The sequence below is a fragment of the Lepidochelys kempii genome, chromosome 3, assembly GCF_965140265.1.
Source record: "Lepidochelys kempii isolate rLepKem1 chromosome 3, rLepKem1.hap2, whole genome shotgun sequence".
NCBI classification, from domain to species: Eukaryota; Metazoa; Chordata; order Testudines; family Cheloniidae; genus Lepidochelys; species Lepidochelys kempii.
Genome location: NC_133258.1, coordinates 26,049,457 through 26,067,451, shown reverse-complemented (window position 1 = coordinate 26,067,451; position 17,995 = coordinate 26,049,457). Strand labels below are relative to the sequence as shown.

General features: G+C 37.6%; 1 protein-coding gene across 3 annotated transcripts in view; it reads left to right on the top strand.

The window, feature by feature from the left end:
* DDX1 (DEAD-box helicase 1) overlaps positions 1-17,995 on the top strand; it is a 32,271-nt gene that overhangs the window by 3,080 nt on the left and 11,196 nt on the right. For 2 of the 3 annotated variants that reach the window (XM_073335978.1, XM_073335979.1), the window contains exons 3-16: positions 533-596; positions 1,946-1,975; positions 2,914-3,010; positions 3,868-3,915; positions 7,669-7,752; positions 8,096-8,179; positions 8,656-8,732; positions 9,979-10,051; positions 10,136-10,212; positions 11,206-11,320; positions 11,962-12,100; positions 14,880-14,940; positions 17,234-17,332; positions 17,727-17,816. In XM_073335978.1, coding sequence (XP_073192079.1) covers positions 533-596; positions 1,946-1,975; positions 2,914-3,010; positions 3,868-3,915; positions 7,669-7,752; positions 8,096-8,179; positions 8,656-8,732; positions 9,979-10,051; positions 10,136-10,212; positions 11,206-11,320; positions 11,962-12,100; positions 14,880-14,940; positions 17,234-17,332; positions 17,727-17,816 — 1,138 coding nt within the window. The remainder of the gene's footprint in view (positions 1-532; positions 597-1,945; positions 1,976-2,913; positions 3,011-3,867; positions 3,916-7,668; positions 7,753-8,095; positions 8,180-8,655; positions 8,733-9,978; positions 10,052-10,135; positions 10,213-11,205; positions 11,321-11,961; positions 12,101-14,879; positions 14,941-17,233; positions 17,333-17,726; positions 17,817-17,995) is intronic. The other variant, XM_073335980.1, reaches the window with a different exon arrangement.

Sequence of the window (17,995 nt, the reverse complement as noted above, 5' to 3'; positions counted from 1 at the left end):
CTTGTATTCCTTTTATTACGAATGATTGGAAAATCTGATAAATGTAATTGCAGAGCTGATGTTAGCCAGGTTGGGGAAGTCAGGAGTAAGGTCTTGATTGCAGCCAATGTTATGATGCCTTTTCTCTGCAAAAAGCTTTTTTTCCTCCTTACTTTCATTGTACTTATGGTGAGTTTACTGAAGCAGATAACTAGAATATCTTAATCACTGAAGTTAGTGGTTTTCAAACTTGGGTTTCAGATGTTATGCAGGTCATTTGCTAGCTTGTCTCATTCTGCTGCCAATGAAGTTGAATGGTTGGTTGCATAATTGTGGCTTCTCCCTGTTTCCAGCTTCTAGTTCAGTTTTCTTTGAATACATTTCCACTTGTATGGACAAAATTAATACATTGCAGGTTTGAATACTTCAGGACACTGACTAAATTGGTTAATTTGACCTCCTTTTGCAATTACAATCTTCCTGTAAACTGATATGCAAGGGGACTGACATTTTACTCTGTCAGCTCTTGTGTTTCACACTGAGGGTTTTACAGTCTTCCCACAGATATTCAAGCTGAGTCTATCCCGTTGATTCTAGGAGGTGGTGATGTGCTTATGGTATGTATGTTAAACTGTTCAGTTTACACAGAAATAAAATTCATGGCCTTACAATTTTAAAATTAAATGTACAGTAGATGGATTATTTACATTTCATTACAAATATTTGCAATTTCATCTTTTTACAGTGTATTTTTAATTTACCTCCTACCAATACGTTAGTGCAATCTCTTTATCGTGAAAGTGTAACTTACAAATGTAGAATTTTTTTATATAACTGCACTCAAAAACAAAACCTTAATGTAAAACTTCAGAGCCTACAAGTCCACTCAGTCCTACTTCTTGTTCAGCCAATAGCTAAGACAAACACGTTTGTTTACATTTATGGGGGAGAATGCTGCCCATGTCTTATGTTACAGACATAATGAATCATTAGTTTACTAATGTTTTCAGAGCTCTTGCTCTGAAATGGTGAAACAAAAGCAATAATAATGGAGTCATCCTTTATATTGTATTTTGTATCGCCAAAAGGGCACAAAGAATATAGGATTTGTTCTTGTATTTTAGAAATCTAAAGAGAAATAAATTATCTTAAAATGTGTCCTCTTTTAATACACCACTGTTTGGGGTATTTTTTTTTTTCTTGGGCTTTTAATTTTTTTGTAATTTAAGCATTCCATCCACCATTAAATTGATTAAAATCAAGCTTTGAAGTTATTGCTTAAATTCACACCTCTTTAAAGAATTTGAGTGCTTTAGGATACTATTATTTCTGGATAACTAAAGGAGACTCTCACAAGTAGTATTGTTCATCCCGCCCATCTACACAGTCCCTCCTGGGTGCCTTTAGTAATATTACATTACACAAATGCAGTGGCTTTCGTTGTACAGGACACGAGAGCACTTCACAAACTGTATGCATGCAGTACAACAATGTTGAAAAACAGACACCTTGAGTGGTGAATGTCCAATGAGCAGAAAAATAGTACGTAGCAGGTTGCATTTCAGTGAAGAGAGAAGCAATTGAACACTTGCAGTAGAGGGAATCTCTTCTTATGGAGTACTTCTTTATTATGTGTTGAAAGACCCTTCTTTTTGAGAGCACTTCCATCATAACCAGATCAGTATGTTAAAAATATATATTATGTTTAAAAAACAAAAAAAACTAGTCAGCAGCTCCTATAATCAAGAAAAAGCAGAAAGTCTACTGGAAATCTTACTATCAAGATCTAACTTACCTGGAAAGCACTTAACCTATACTGATGTGTACTATAGAAAAACTTATATTCACTTATTTCACTATTTATTTTAAGTTATTATAAATTTTAAATAATTGGTAAATTTGTATTATGAAGCAATATAATGTAGCTTCTGAAACTTCTCTTCTTCCCCCCTCCCCCCACCAACAGGCTGCAGAAACTGGGAGTGGAAAGACTGGTGTAAGTAAACAGGCTTAATTTGAGTATATAAACTAGAAGTGACCAGGTTTCCAGTTTTCAACTGGAGCACCCAGTCAAAAAGGCACCCTTGGCTGCTCCAGTCAGCACCGCCGACCGGGCCATTAAAAGACCAGTCAGTGGAGCTTCAGCACTAAGGCAGGCTAGTCTCAACCTGTCCTGGCTGGCACCATGCTATGCCCTGGAAGCAGACAGCAGGCCTGGCCCCTAGGCAGGGGCTTGGCACGGGGAGCCTCCTTGCCCCCCTGCTTAGGACCTGGACCTGCTGGCTGTTTCCCGGGCCCGCCTAGCACGGTGCCAAGAAAGGCAGGCAGCCTGCCTTAGTCCCCCAACTGCACTGCTGACCGGGAGCTGCCTGAGGTAAGCCGAGCCCCCTCCCGCACCCTGATCCCCTCATCCCTGGCCCCACCCCAGAGCCTCAACTTGCAACCCCCCCCGCACTCCCTCATCGCCAGCCTGGAGCCCCCTCCCACACCCTGAAACTCTCATTTCTGGCCCCATCCGAGAGCCCTCACCCTCAATTAGAGCCCTCACCCCCTCCTGCACTCACTCACTTTCCCTGGGCTGTGGCAGGGGGTTGGAGAGCAAGCCACGGAGGGAGGGGGAATGTAGTGAGTGGGGCGAGGGCCTTGGGGAATGGGGGGGCTAGGGTGTTTGGTTTTGTGCAACTAGAAAGGTGACAACCCTAATATAGACTAATACAATTCAGGTGGGCAAGGTGTGTTGGTGTGTTGCAGTGTTTGTTTAATTAAAATTAAACATTTCTATTGACAAATAAAATGGCTTAAAACTAGACTAGGCAGCTTTGATTTTTAAACACCAGAATTAGAAAATCATAACATCTGTCTTTTATGCATAGTTTTTTTGTTGCTTAACATATGATGTATTTCTTCAGTGTCAAAAGATCTTTGTATTTTTAGGCTTTCAGCATCCCAGTTATCCAGATTGTTTATGAAACCCTTAAGGACCAGCAGGAAGGCAAAAAGGGGAAAACTACTATCAAAACTGGTGGGGCAGGTAAGTCTGTTCACTTAACTAATCTTGTGTATAATATGTGTTTTATATGTACAATATAATCTTGTGCCATTTGAAATGTTGAAACTGAATATACTTCATTCTATTAAGTCCTGTTTAGTTAAAGTACAGCTATTTAAAAAAAAATAGAATTTGGGCATTTATTTAACCAAGGTCTATGTATAGTAAGTTATACAAAATGTAGAGATTTGTAGGGATGACTTTGGAACTGTCACAATGTGTTCATGTTGCAACAGTTTTCAAACTAGGTACAGTTCAAGTGCATTGGGGGGAAAAAATGGTACTGCTTGAAAGAACTTACTCTAAGAACCAAACCACTGTAATACGTGTGGAAAGGACTTGTAGACCTAACTGCCATAGAATTTTGTTTTAAAACTTGTATTTTTGCAGGTTTAAGTTGGCCATCCAATAAAAAGGGATCTTATTTTTCTTATAGTTTGTGTACAAACTATCTTCACAAATAGCTTTATATGTGTGCAGAATAAAGTCAGAAACTTGACTTGTTACAGCTGTCTCCGCAAGGTACACTAGAATATAAATAAAATACAACTAACTGGAATGTTACTTTAACCAATACAAGATATCTGAAAAGTGAATACTCTGCGTATACAGCAACAGCATTCAAAATTCCTTATGTTTTTAGAATATTTTCTGTACTGCCAAAACCATGACAAAGCCAGGAGGTTTGTAAGATCTGGGCCTAACAGTTCAAGAACTTATTCTCTGAACTGAAATGCAGTAAGACCATGTACCAAAATACAGTTGACTTACATATTTACACCTTGTAGGTTCTTAATGCTAGCTGGACTGATTGACTATTTATTTATTTATTTTAATAGTACTCAACAAATGGCAGATGAACCCATACGATAGAGGATCAGCTTTTGGTAAGTTGTCTTCTCAATGCTGTAAGAATGAGTAACCAATATTTATTAAATTGTAAAATGCAGTCTGTAAATAGAGGTATAAGCTGATTTTGAATGTAACTGAAAATAAGACCTAGGCCTGCATCTTTCACTAGTGTAAGTAGCTTACTGATTTCAGTGGACTACTTAAGGGCTCCAGGGTAGAGTGGGGGCATGTTTCTGAGTATTTTGTGGGTTGGTTTTTATTTTTTATTTTGTTTTATTTTTATCATAGGCTCCTTATTCTCAAACAGATTTACAGAAGGAGCAGGTTGGATATGGTCCATGAGAAACATTCAAAGTTACAATTTAATATGAAGTGCTTCTTTTCAGACCCACAAAAAATGAAAGTTAATATTGGTGTATATTAAGGGGAAACAAATGAAGATCAATAGTTTGTGAAATGTGGACCAACAATACAATGTTATTTTTAAAGGGTTTTTATTTTTATTCGTAATACCCCAGGACTAGAAAAAGTTTAGGCTGCCTGTCCTTGAGAGAGTGACTTTTTTCACGAGGAGGGAAGATGTTAAATCTTCCTCTGAAATCAGGATGATGTAGATATCTTCAGTATATCAATTTTATGTAAGTGATGGCTGAGAACTAATTTTTAGTAAGAGTTCATTATCAAGACCAAGGAGGCAGAGTTTAGCACGAAGGACCTTCAGGCAGGGGGTGCTTATGAAATGTGAGTAGAATGGTTATCCACATTAGATCCACCATATGGCAATTCCAACAGATGAGTTATGCATCCAAGGATCATGTTCACTACTTATAAGCTGGTGAATGTCACGTAAGAGTAGGGAGTTGATATCGTTTCTGAATATGGCATTAGGGATATCATTACTGGACTACTGTGTTCTGTTCTGGTTTTCACACTTCAAAAAATGATGCTGGAAAAGCTGGAAAGGGTTCAGAAAAGAGAGATGAGAATTATTAAGGGTTTGGAATCATGCCTATGGTGAGAAACTTTTTTTTTTTTTTTTTTTAGTTTCATCCAAGAGAAGGTTAAGAGGAGATGTAAAGAGTCAATAAGGGCTTGATTTCTGATAGTATATTTCTCTCTTTAATATGGCAAAAAACCAAAGGCACAGCATAATGACTTCCAGTACTTGGAAGATTAATCTAGACACATTCAAACTAGAAATAAGGTGAGAAATTTTAACAGCAAGAGTAATTAACCATTGATATGACTTGCCTAGGAATATGGTGGATTCTCCAGCATTTGAATCCTTTTAGTCAAGACTAGGGCCTGGTCAACACTAGAAAATTAAGTTGGCTTAGCTGCGTCGCTCAGGGGTGCGAAAAATCCCCACTCCTGAGCAACATAGTTAGACTGACCTAATCCAAGTGTAAACAGCACAAGGTCGAGGGAAGAATTCTTCCAAACTTCCACCTCTCAGGGAGGTGGATTACTTACATGAGGGGTCAGCAACCTTTCAGAAGTGGTGTGCCGAGTCTTCATTTATTCACTCTAATTTAAGGTTTCACGTGCCAGTAATACATTTTAACATTTTTAGAAGGTCTCTTTCTATAAGTCTATAATTAAACTATTGTATGTAAAGTAAATAAGGTTTTAAAAATGTTTAAGAAGCTTTATTTAAAATTAAAATGCAGAGCCCCCTGGACCAGTGGCCAGGCCCCAGGCAGTGTGAGTGCCACTGAAAATCAGCTCGCTTGCCGCCTTTGGCACACGTGTCATAGGTTGCCTACCCCTGACTTACACCGACAAGAGAATCCCTCCTGTCAGCATAGGTAGTATCTGTGCTGCAGCACAGCTGTAGCATTTTAAGTGTAGTAGACATACCTAGAAAAAGATCCGAGGTAACTTCTGTTTGAACTATGGCTTATTATGGGCTTAATGTGGAAATTACTTGCTGAAGTTCTCTGGCCTGTGTTATGCTAGGTGATCATAATAGTGCATTCTGCTGTACCAATCTATAAATTACTCTTGTTGAAAATTGAAGTGTCAAAGCAACGGTCAGATACACTCCTGGCCATAGCATTTCTCCACATGAGTTCTTTGTAAAAGGCTGAATCAGGTTTCTGTCCATTTTAATAGTGGATTAGCAATGTGAAGAAACTGCAGTGTTTGAACAATTTTTAAGCACTGTGTATTTTTATAAAGCAGCATTAAAGTAGGATACAAACTTTTCACAGTCTGACACTTGCCTTCCATACTGACGTTGTCAAATGTCAACTTGATCTCTGTCGAAATGGAGCTGAGTTTCAGTATGAGTTTCATGCTATGCTTGTTGTAGGGCTGACTTTCATGCCTTTGTGACATGAATATATAATTCTGTTGTCCTTTTGTGGTAAGGATTGTGTTGTCTGTGTAGCCATAAATAACACTGTCACGAGAGAATTCTTGCAGATTGTTAACATGGTACTATCATATGAGTTGTTAGGAAACCAGACAGAAATTCATCACAATTGTAATATAGGATACACTAAAACCGTCCAACCACTAACAGTTTTTGTACCACATACTTGGAGTTGTGTGCACACTTGCTGTATCTCTTCACATCTGAAACATGAACTGCACACAGTATTCCAGATGAGGTCTCACCAGTGCCTTGTATAATGGTACTAGTGAGACCTCATCTGGAATACCGTGTGCAGTTCTGGTCTCCCATATTTAAGAAGGATGAATTCAAACTGGAACAGGTACAGAAAGGGGCTACTAGGATGATCCAAGGAATGGAAAACCTGTCTTATGAAAGGAGACTCGAGGAGCTTGACTTGTTCAGCCTAACCAAAAGAAGGTTGAGGGGAGATATGATTGCTCTCTCTAAATATATCAGAGAGATAAATACTGGAGAGGGAGAGGAATTATTTAAGCTCAGTACCAATGTGGACACAAGAACAAATGGATATAAACTGGCCACCAGGAAGTCTAGACTTGAAATTAGACGAAGGTTTCTAACCATCAGAGGAGTAAAGTTCTGGAATAGCCTTCCAAGGGAAGCAGTGGGGGCAAAAGACCTATCTGGCTTCAAGATTAAACTCAATAAGTTTCTAGAGGAGATGGTATGATGGGATAACATGATTTTGGCAATTAATTGATCTTTAACTATTCATGGTAAATAGGCCCAGTGGCCTGTGATGGGATGTTAGATGGGGTGGGATCTGAGTTACTACAGAGAATTCTTTCCAGCGTATCTGGCTGGTGAATCTTGCCCACATGCTCAGGGTTCAGCTGATCGCCATATTTGGGGTTGGGAAGGAATTTTCCTCCAGGGCAGATTGGAAGAGGCCCTGGAGGGTTTTTGCCTTCCTCTGACACAGTCCTCTGTAGCATGGGGCACAGGTCACTTGCTGGAGGATTCTCTGCACCTTGAAGTCTTTAAACCATGATTTGAGGACTTCAGTAGCTCAGACATAGATGAGAAGTTTTTCGCAGGAATGGGTGGGTGAGATTCTGTGGCCTGCATTATGCAGGAGGTCAGACTAGATCATAATGGTCCCTTCTGACCTTAATATCTATGACTGTGAAGAGGCGGTGGTTAAATGCCAGTTAATACAAAATATCATTGAACTATGATTGTCTTCCAAATGATGGATAGGAAGCTGGTCAAAATGTAGTGACTTCCCCCATTGTGAAGGAATAAAGACTAACTTAGATTCAAGTTGGGACACAATTGCTTTTCAAATTTATGGTCTTGCCTGTAGAAAAGAAGCATTTATGAAAGCTACTCTAAAATGTTTACATTCTCATTGTTTTGTCTTGTTCAGCAATTGGATCAGATGGTCTGTGTTGCCAAAGCAGGGAGATAAAGGAATGGCATGGATGCAGAGCAACTAAAGGAGTGACTAAAGGTAGCTATAAAATGATTTAAGTATGCATTCTGAAAACAATGAGTTTCTGAAACTTGAGTATCTTTGACTTTCTACCTTGTCAACTATTCTCAGTTTAAGTTGGTTGCATTCAGAATAGTCACTGTGGATCTGGGCTAATGTACACTGGCTCACAGTCTTATACAGATTGAAGACCTTAAGAAGAAATGTACTTTTGCATATTCAAGTTGTTTTACTAATTATCTTACCAGAAAATCCTTCAGTCTTCCTCTTGACGTAACCAAGCTAACTGCTTTGATGAAACTGAAATTTAAATGTTGTATATGTCCTCTTTTTTTTTTTTTTTTTTTTTAACTTTTTTAAGGAAAATATTATTATGAAGTATCCTGTCATGACCAGGGCTTGTGCAGAACTGGGTGGGCCACTATGCAGGCTTCATTGGATTTGGGTGAGTTTTTTCTTCATAAAATAAATTCTGAAGTTCAGCTGGTCTACAGGGGTCAGTGCCATAGAGAGCATATAATCTCCTGCTCCAGTCTTCCAGAGAACAAGTAGAGGGGACATCTGTGGGGATTGCATTGGAGGGAGAGCAAACCCATGGATGTGGAGCTCTTTTCATTCAAACACTGCTAAGCAGCCAGGAAGAGATCTGCCTGCAGAGGGGATACACTCTCGCTTTCTGTTTCTATTTTCATAGTTGATTAAAATATAGATGAGTAGAGACTGAAAAAAGTCAGCATGCCATCTTAGAGATGGTGTTCGAGGGTGCACCAAGGCAGTGAAAATTATTTAAAAGCAAGTGTTGTTCCCTTGCACGATGGAAATCCAAACAGTTGAGTCTGACATGGTTTGAGATGGTAGCAAAAAAGGATCTGTGACCTGCAACTTGAACAGTAACAATGATATTGTTTAACTTGAGTTTAGGCACTGACAAATTTGGCTTTGGCTATGGTGGAACTGGAAAGAAGTCACATAACAAACAGTTTGACAGTTATGGTGAGGTAAGTTTCAATCATTAAGTGGCTAGAAATGTTATTTCTAGTAAATAACATCCATTTTAGAAATTAAAATATTTGTGTTAGCCACATACTGTACCATATGTATAATATAGATTGCTGCTTTAAAGGCCAGGCATTGAATTAAACATAAAAATTCCAGATTTGTGCTATATTATTTACACAAGCATACTGACCCAACAGGCCCACATCTTAAAACTTACAGCTACGTATAAAGTGAAGAAATAGTCTCACCTCCTGGACTTATTTCTGGGGCTTTTCTTTCCATTGTCGTCATTGTCCTGTATGCAACTGATCTCCTTATGGGTATTCACCACCACCACAATGAGGACCCTGTATTGCATTGAGCAGTAATTAAGGAGTTTGTTTCACATTACCTTATTGCTTCACTTACTGCACACTATGTTTGTTTTTGGTTACACTATATCAATACAATGAAATCAGTCAGACCTAAACCTTTTACATCTTAGCTGTTCAGTTGAGAATTGGATTTTTGTTTCCCATTAAAACTGCTTTTTCCGGTTTCTGTTCTAGCCTTTTTGAAATTGTAGTTAGGCATGCAAGCTTCTGAAGTTATCTGAATTCCTCTGACACAATGTATATGAATCTGAGTAACTCAGCAGAAACCTAATTTTAATAATTATCTTTAATATTATTGGTGAACTGTCCAAAGCTTATGCATTGCAGCTTTTGCAGCTGTTAAAAAAAAAAAAAACTTTCTGATTACTAAAATTGAAGTACTTTATAATAACCCAAGGGTTATTGAAGAGGTGCTACATTAAATATTTTTGAAAGATGTTCAGTGCAATCTCTTGTTTGTACCTGTATAAATTGACATGGAAGTAGGCTTGCATGATTTGTCATAAACTGAGATTGCGTGTCTAATAAATCCATATTTAGTGCACTTCCACTCACACTTGAATCTATTCCAAAAGTATATTTTTGGTTTTATGAACAAACTAATTATGTGAAATCAGACTTTCTTGTAACATTAAGTATGTTAAGATGCCAATTTTGTTTATTCTAACACACTTATATTTTGAGGGAAAGTGTGCTGTTCAGAGAAGAGTTGTGGGTGTTAAATCAAATTCAAAACAGTATCTGCTTGTGAAGCAGTTTGGGTCAGATAAACTCTGAAGATTAACAATCTGAACACTTTACATTTTATTAAAAAAAAAGAAAAACTACTCTAAATCAGTTTGTTCTGTTTTCAATCTGTCTTCCATTGTAGGAATTCACTATGCATGATACAGTTGGGTGCTATCTGGATATAGACAAGGGGCAAATAAAGTTCTCCAAAAATGGTAAGTTCTGATTTTTTTTTCTTCTTCTTCTTTTGACAGTCTAACTTTTCACCCTAATTGTTTTTAAATGTATTATGTTCTCAGGGAAAGACCTTGGCATTGCATTTGAAATCCCACCACATATAAAGAGCCAAGCACTCTTTGCAGCCTGTGTTCTGAAGGTAAGTTATGAATCCGTCACAAATATAATATATAATCACGTGAGAATTGTTCCAATCCAGTTTTAAATATCCAGTATTGATCATACTCAGTAACTATTCTTTTTATATAAAATCTTATGCATTCTTGCCTTGGTTACTATCTCCACCTCATTGGCCACTCTGCTCCTTGCATCTTTTCTATCAGCAATCTGCTGATGAAGTTGTCCTCTCACAGAAATGGAGTACTGTGTGGAAGGGTTAGGGTTTTAACTTTTCTCAGATTTGGTAAACAGATTAGTGTAAGTTTGCATTTTGCAATATTAAAGTAAACATTTAATTCTCTCAGCACTACTGTCTTGTCCACCCACTCTATAATCATTGAGTAACTTAACAGTTAAAAGAATAGCCAAAAATGCTAGCGTATAATGTAGGTGGGAAAATTTGCTAAGAACCTTAACTCTTTCTTTTAAATTCTCAACCCTAATGTTACAACAGTGCATTAGTGTAGCATTCTCCACTGATTATTAAGTTATAAATGCTGTCAATTATTATGATGTATGTCTAATGTATGAAGTCCCTTCAGTGAAACTTTTCAGGGCAGTCAAAGACTTAGATATGATGCAATCAATTTATGCAGTTTAAAAGGCAGTACTACTCAATGAGTCAGGCATGGTTAAAATATTGAAGTTCACAAGGGGCTTACGTCATATTAAAATTGGAGACTTCGATTCAGAAGAAAACCGATATCTTAAACACCCCACAAGAGCAGGAAATAGACAAACGAATCCAAACTCTCCATCAGACGGTTTATGTTCAGCTTTGTTTACAACTCACTTTTGTGAGGTGTGCTTTTTTAAAAAGATTAAAAAGCTTTACTATGTTACTATGGACTTATGGCTGATTCCCACAAATATTTTATGGAAGTGATTATATATAATATAATTTTATCACAATGTCTGAAATGTTTTGTGAAACTATTTATTTATTTATTACTTATTTACTTACTTACTTCAGAATGCTGAATTGAAATTCAATTTTGGTGAAGAAGACTTTAAGTTTCCACCAAAGGATGGATTTATTGCTCTTTGCAAAGCTCCTGATGGAAATGTTCTGAAATCGCAGCACGCAGGTATGTTTTTGGGGGGAAGGATAGTCTGGAGACTAAGTGGGATTTTTCAGAAAGGCTTTGAATTGGCCTAATTGTGCCTATTAAAGACACTTGATGCTTGACCATTGACTTCAGTTGGAGCAGAATTAGGTTAACATGGAGCACTTTTGCAAATCTCACCCTAAGTCTTAACTCTATATAGTCTAATACTTCATGTGAAGTTGGCATTTTTTAGCTATTTAGTCTATGCATATCCAACTCCAATTTATGGAAATTCAACTTAGTTATAAAAAGACACCCACTTCAAGGATTAGCAGTTTTTCATTAAAGGATGACCAGTGAATGGTTCATGCTGTATGGGTAATATGAACATTTGTCTTGCTCTGATTTGTTTTTGAGTGGGGAATTACACTTTTAGTACAAAATATACATCTGGAGGTGAAGATTTCTACTAGCTGCAAATGAGTAAAGTTGGCCATAGCAATGATTTTTTTTTTTTTTGTAAATGTAGTAAATAACTCCTTTAAAAGGTGCATTCTCAAGGGTGTGTTTTTTTGTTTTGTTTTTTGTTTTTGAACTGTCAAGTCTGGAAAATTATTTCTAACAATGAATTTAAAGATGTGAAATTTAACTCTCTCAACTACAAATGTTTTCTTCTCTAGGAAATGCACAAGTGGCTCAAACAAAGAACCTTCCTAATGCTCCAAAAGCATTAATTGTGGAACCATCCAGAGAGTTAGCAGAACAAACTTTGAACAACGTAAAACAATTCAAGAAATACGTTGATAATCCTAAATTAAGGTAACATCTCTTCAAATGTTATCTGCAATCCAGGTAACATTCCAGTTACTTTTGGTCCGTATGGATGATGTCAAAACCTATCCAAATAGGTTGTATGATTTCAGGGTCAGCCTTAAGATTCATGTGCCCCCAAGATGAAGCAGATGGAGACTGGGGCAAATTGTAGAGAGGAAATTAGGGGGATAGTTGCAGCGTCAAGGCTAGATCATCAAACAGTGGATATTTGTTTAGGCCATCTCTACCTGATGTGGTGTGTGTTTGGGGTTTTGCCTTAGGTTGTCAAATGTATGTCTAATGCTCCCTTAAGTTTGAAAAATGGAAGAAAACAAGTAATCACAGTATCATAGAAGTGTAGGTCTAGAAAGGACCTTGCGGTCAAGTGCAACTTCCCTGCACTGAGGCAGGATCAAGTATACCTAGAGACCATCGCTGAGGGTGTGTGTGTGTGTGTGTGTGTGTGTGTTTGTGTTCAGCCTGTTTTTTAAAAACCTCAATTATGGATATTCCACAACCTTTTAGGTAACCTACTCCGATACTTAATTACCCGTATAACTTAGAAACTTTTCCTAGTACCTAGCCTAAATCTCCCAGATTAAGCCCATTTATTTCTTTTCCTAATTTCAGTGGCCCCTGACAACTTTTTGTTGATCTCCTCTGGACTCCCTTCAGTTTGTCCCCATCATTCCGAAAGGGTGGCACCCCAAATTGGAGACAGTGCTTCAGCTGAGGCCTCACTAGTGCCAAGTAGAGGAGGATAACTACTTCCCATGTCTTACATATGACACTCCTATGAATACAACCCAGAATAAGAGACTTTTTCACAGTTGCATCACATTGTGGACTCATTCAGTTTTTTGTTCACTCTAGCCCCCAGATCCTTTCCAAAAGTACCACCACCAACCCAGTTACTCCCCAGGCAGTAGTTGTGCATTTAATTTCCACATACATACCCCATCAAGTGTAGTAGTTTGAACTTGTTGAATTCAGACCAATTCCCCAGTTTGTCAAGGTTATTCTGAATTCTAATCCTGTCCTGCAGAGTGCTTGCAACCCCTCCCAGCTTAATGACGTCATAAGCATATTTTCTAAGCAGACTCTCCACTCCATTATCCAAACATTAATGAAAAGATTGGATAGACTGATCCCTGTGAAACCCCATTAGATATGCCCTCCCGGTTTGATAGCAAACCATTGATAACTACTCTTTTTTTTGAGTATGGTGTTTCATCCAGTTGTGCACCCACTTTATAGTAACTTCTGATAGACCACGTTTCCTTCACTTGCTTGTGAGAATGTCATGTGGGACTATATCAGAAGCCTGACTAGTAGATATATCATGATTTTAGTGTTCTTCTCTCTTCCCCTTCCTTCCCCCCCCCCTTCCCCCCTCCTCCAATTCACTAGGCCAGTAACCATAGAGAAGGAAATTAGGTTGGTTTGGCATGATTTTATTTCCAATAAATCCATGCTGACTATTCCTCATAACCTGTTATCGTCTAGGTGCTTACAAAATGTTTAATTTGTTCAGTATGTTTCCAGGTATTAAAGTTAGGCTGACTGGTCTATAATTCCTTGGATCCTCTTTGTTCCTCTTCTTATAGCACCTATCTGTGTTTGCCCTTTTCTAGTCCTCTGTTTCAGCTAGTTCCTTAACTATCCTTGGGTGAATTTCATCAGGTTCTGCCTCTTTAAATATAGATATAATTTACCTAAATGTTCTTTTGACCTGTTCTTTCCTTATTTTTACATGCGTTCCTTCCCCCTTGTTAATATTAATTACATAGAGTAGCTGGCCACCATACTACTACTTAGTGAAGACTAAAGCAAAATAGGCATTAAATACCTCAGCCTTCTTAACATCAATTATTAGCTCTCCTTGTTTTGCTTTTGCAGGTTATTATAGCCCCATTACAAATGAACTAGTACAATAGACCTGTTTCTTTTGCTCTAGTGTAATCAGGGCACAAGTCACGTGGTTTATATGTGGATGCTCATTATGGAGGTGGTGTGGTTTTTTGTTGAAGTAGTTTTTTTACCTAAAAAATATTTTGATCAAATGAAGAAACATTAGCAAACTCAAGACTACATTTAAAAAGAGAGCACTGAATTGTAGAGCTAGAAGATTTGATTAGTGTATGTATAGCTCGCTGCATTCATAATTTCTGAGAACATAATTTAACATGTCATAAATTATATAGTGTACGTTTAATCTTATACATATCTTTTGAAAGGATAGGGATGTTTAATGCATTTGTCACTCTTGTAATTTCACATTCCTTTTTTTACATTTTGCTACTGTTTGTTTAATTCCAGAAGTGTGAATTTCAATCACATTCTGGTCTTAAATATGTGCATATGTATTGTAGGTCACAATTTTATCCAGTGCTATTATTTTTTTTTCTTGATGCTTAGTTTAAAACAAGTTAGTATTTTTATCAGTCTCTTTAAAAATATGCAGTGTTATAGCTGTCTTTGGTCCCAGGATATTGGAGTTTCAAGGTAGGTAAGGTAATATCTTCTATTGGACCAACTTCTGTTGGTGAAAGAGACAAGCTTTCAAGCTCACACAGAGGTGAAGAAGAGCTCTGGGTAATCTCCTTAAACACAGTTCTCTAGCGTGAGGTACATATAGATAATGGTGTACAGAATACCAAGCCAGCTGATTAGTTACTCTGTTGGATACACAAAGGGCCACAGTCTGGAGAATAAGATATGTCTATAATGTACAAATATAAAAGTTTCAAAAACTAAGTTTTTTTTTTCTACAATTCTGTTTTAGGGAACTCCTAATTATTGGTGGTGTTGCTGCAAGAGATCAACTTTCCATTCTGGAAAATGGTGTAAGTTGTGTTCTTATCACTAACTTAAATTTTATAGTTGTGGTGTTCCACAGCCCAAATTCCCTGACAACGTTGCACTCCATATAGCTTCTGTAAGTCTGATAAAATGAAATGAGTGGTATGTTGCCCAACTACTGTAGTATTCTAGTGTTTTGTTTCCCTCAGACAGAGAAATTGATCAAATTAAGCCAGGTAAGGCAAATAGTTTTTAATTTGTATTAAGGCTGTTAACTTTAGTCATTCAGTTCTGGGGGAGAAGAACAAGAAGAAAAGAAAAAAAAATTCTCCAAAAACCTAACACAATTCATAGTTGTAGCTGTGTACCCGATTATCTAAATACGTGTACTGCTTTTCAGGAATTGTGTTCTGTCTCTAGATTAGTTTGGAAACTGCATCTATTGGTTTTTCACCAAAAAAGGATCCTAATTTGTCGTCGTCTCCTCCTCCTCCCTGTCTCCCCTGTTTTGGAGGAGATGTGAGGAAGGGTTTCATTACATAAGCTTTGCTGTCATGCTGCTGTTGTTTTTACCTATGTAGGCCATGGTAATGCTGGCTTACTGTAACACTAAATAGCTTTTTGCTTTGGGCATTGAGACACATAGGCCTCAAAACGTAGAGCCTTAATTGGATGTCTGGAAACTAGCAGAATTAAACCTGGTGGGTGGGGGGAAATACAAACCTTATGTTCTGTAAGAAAAGCAGGTGCAATTATGAGTAAGGTAATTCATAGACTAAGACAAAATCGTATCACCTCCAGCCATAATCCTGTCAGGTCTCCTAAGCTAAGCGGTATTATTCTTGTATGGGATACGTTTAAGGAAAATACAGGCACTGAAGGAAATGACTGTTTTCTGTCTGTATTGGATCAGAACCTGAGCCCCAGCATGGTGTTAAACATCGAGTTGCTGAAGGTACAATCTTTCAGAGGAGTTGTAAAAACCAAGGTCCTAAGCACATACAGTAATTAAAGGTCCTATAGCACGAGGTCGTTATTAGTGTCTTAAAGAAATTCTAACCTTTACTATGTTCTGCCTGCTTTATAGATTTAGTGAAAACTGTCCTTTCACCTCTTCAAACTCAAGAGATTTACAAATTAGAATCCTCTTTCTGGTGCATTCTAATAGATACAATGTCTGACATTTAGTTTACCTAAATATTCTCTGCAGTCTTATTCATTTTTCAGTCTTAAGCTTTTGTTTAGTGTGTCTGTGCTAATCTGCTACTGTTTGACCCCAGAAGTGACTGCAGTTCTTGATATGGGAAACACATCCCATATGTATCTATAAAATGCATTGGAGTACATTTGGCTTTGTGCCTAGAAATAATAGGCTCATTCATTACTCCACTGTGATTCATCCCCTGAACACCATCCATCCTGCTCACTAAACAAGGCTAGGGTCCTGTTGAAAAAAATAGTGTGTGATCATGTAATTAAACTGGTATCATATAATGCATACATACTAGGGGGCCAAATAAGGTTGCACAGGCAGCCTTAATGCTGGCTTTTCTTGCCATTTGGGTACTTGACTTTGCAACCTTTATATTAATTAAAAAAAAGGGGGGGGGGGATTTCTATCATGTAGGTTATAAACAGTGTGTTTAAACCCTTAGAGGCCACAGCAGACCTTTTCCACTTAAGCAAATGGAGGAACTGGTAGCAGAAGCAGGCTGTTATCCTCTAATGTGGATCAGCCCCTAGAGGCGGATGCAATACCCATTTTATTAATGGGTTTCACAGGTATTTGCTGATAGTGTAGAGACTGAACATTCTTGGGTTCAATTTCAGGCTCTGTAGGAGATTGTGCCCTATTGGCTATAGACCATTCTGCCCTAAAGCTCTCATCTGGCCCCGCAGGGGTTTTGTTTTTTTAATTGGGATTTTTTTTTTTGGCTTGGACAAATTTTAGATATATTGTTAAAGGAATGGCAAAAATAATTTCACTGATCACAAAGGTGATTCTCCCCCCTCCCCCTTGCAATATATCAAGTCTCTGCATCAATGCATGGAGGACTTAGAGCTTCTCAATTAGGTGACTGGAAGATTTTTTTTCCTTTCATCAACCTTGTTGTCTGAAACAGTTGAAAGTTTCAGCTACAGTGGTTCCAAAGATATTTAGTGTGAACCAGATATAGTTATAAGTTATAAAGCTAACAGCAACTGAAAACATGGTCTTTTAATGGAAAGGGTTGTGCAACCTTAATCGCAACACTCCGACTCTGCATGGAATTTCCTAAATTTAGTGTTAAGTTTTGACTTGCTAAATGTACTTAAAAAACCTTTTATATTTTATAGGTGGACATAGTTGTGGGAACCCCTGGAAGGTTGGATGACTTGGTGTCAACTGGAAAGCTTAACTTATCTCAAGTTAGATTCCTGGTTCTTGATGAAGCTGTAAGTAAAGAAAAAACTCATATTTAGGTTTATACATTGTGGTATTGCTTGTGAGAACAAAACTTATCTGTGGCAATTTCATTTACTGTTAAAAATGAAGTTTTCATTGCCCTAGAGTTAAAGCAATTATGTATGTAAATGCATTCGTGACAGCTCAATATCCTTGTGTTTCAGGGTTAGTTATACTAGTTAGTGTTTGTAAATGCAGCATGCCCCATTCCTGCACTTGCATTGCATCCAAGGTATGGACTGAGCCAGTCATCTCCCTGGTACTGCTGTCCCAGCCAGACTAGAGTTTTAAAAGAGCATCAGAGTCTATATCCTAATATTTGTTTGTCTAATTGAGTAAATTAACAAAAGGTATTGTAGCTTCTCTTTTTGATTCCCAATGTAGGATGGCCTTCTTCTCCAAGGTTATTCAGACTTCATAAACAGAATCCACGGTCAAATTCCTCAGATAACTTCAGATGGAAAAAGACTGCAGGTATAATGCTATCTATTATAATCAGCAGTCCTTTTTAACATGTTACAAGTTGTTGAATTTTATCAGTGAGATGCATGTTTTTCTTTTATGGGGTAGTTAATACTTTTGTGTTCACTTTCTTTTATTTGTTTCAACGTTGGTTCACACGTTATTGGGCTCATTACAGGGGTAACTGGGTA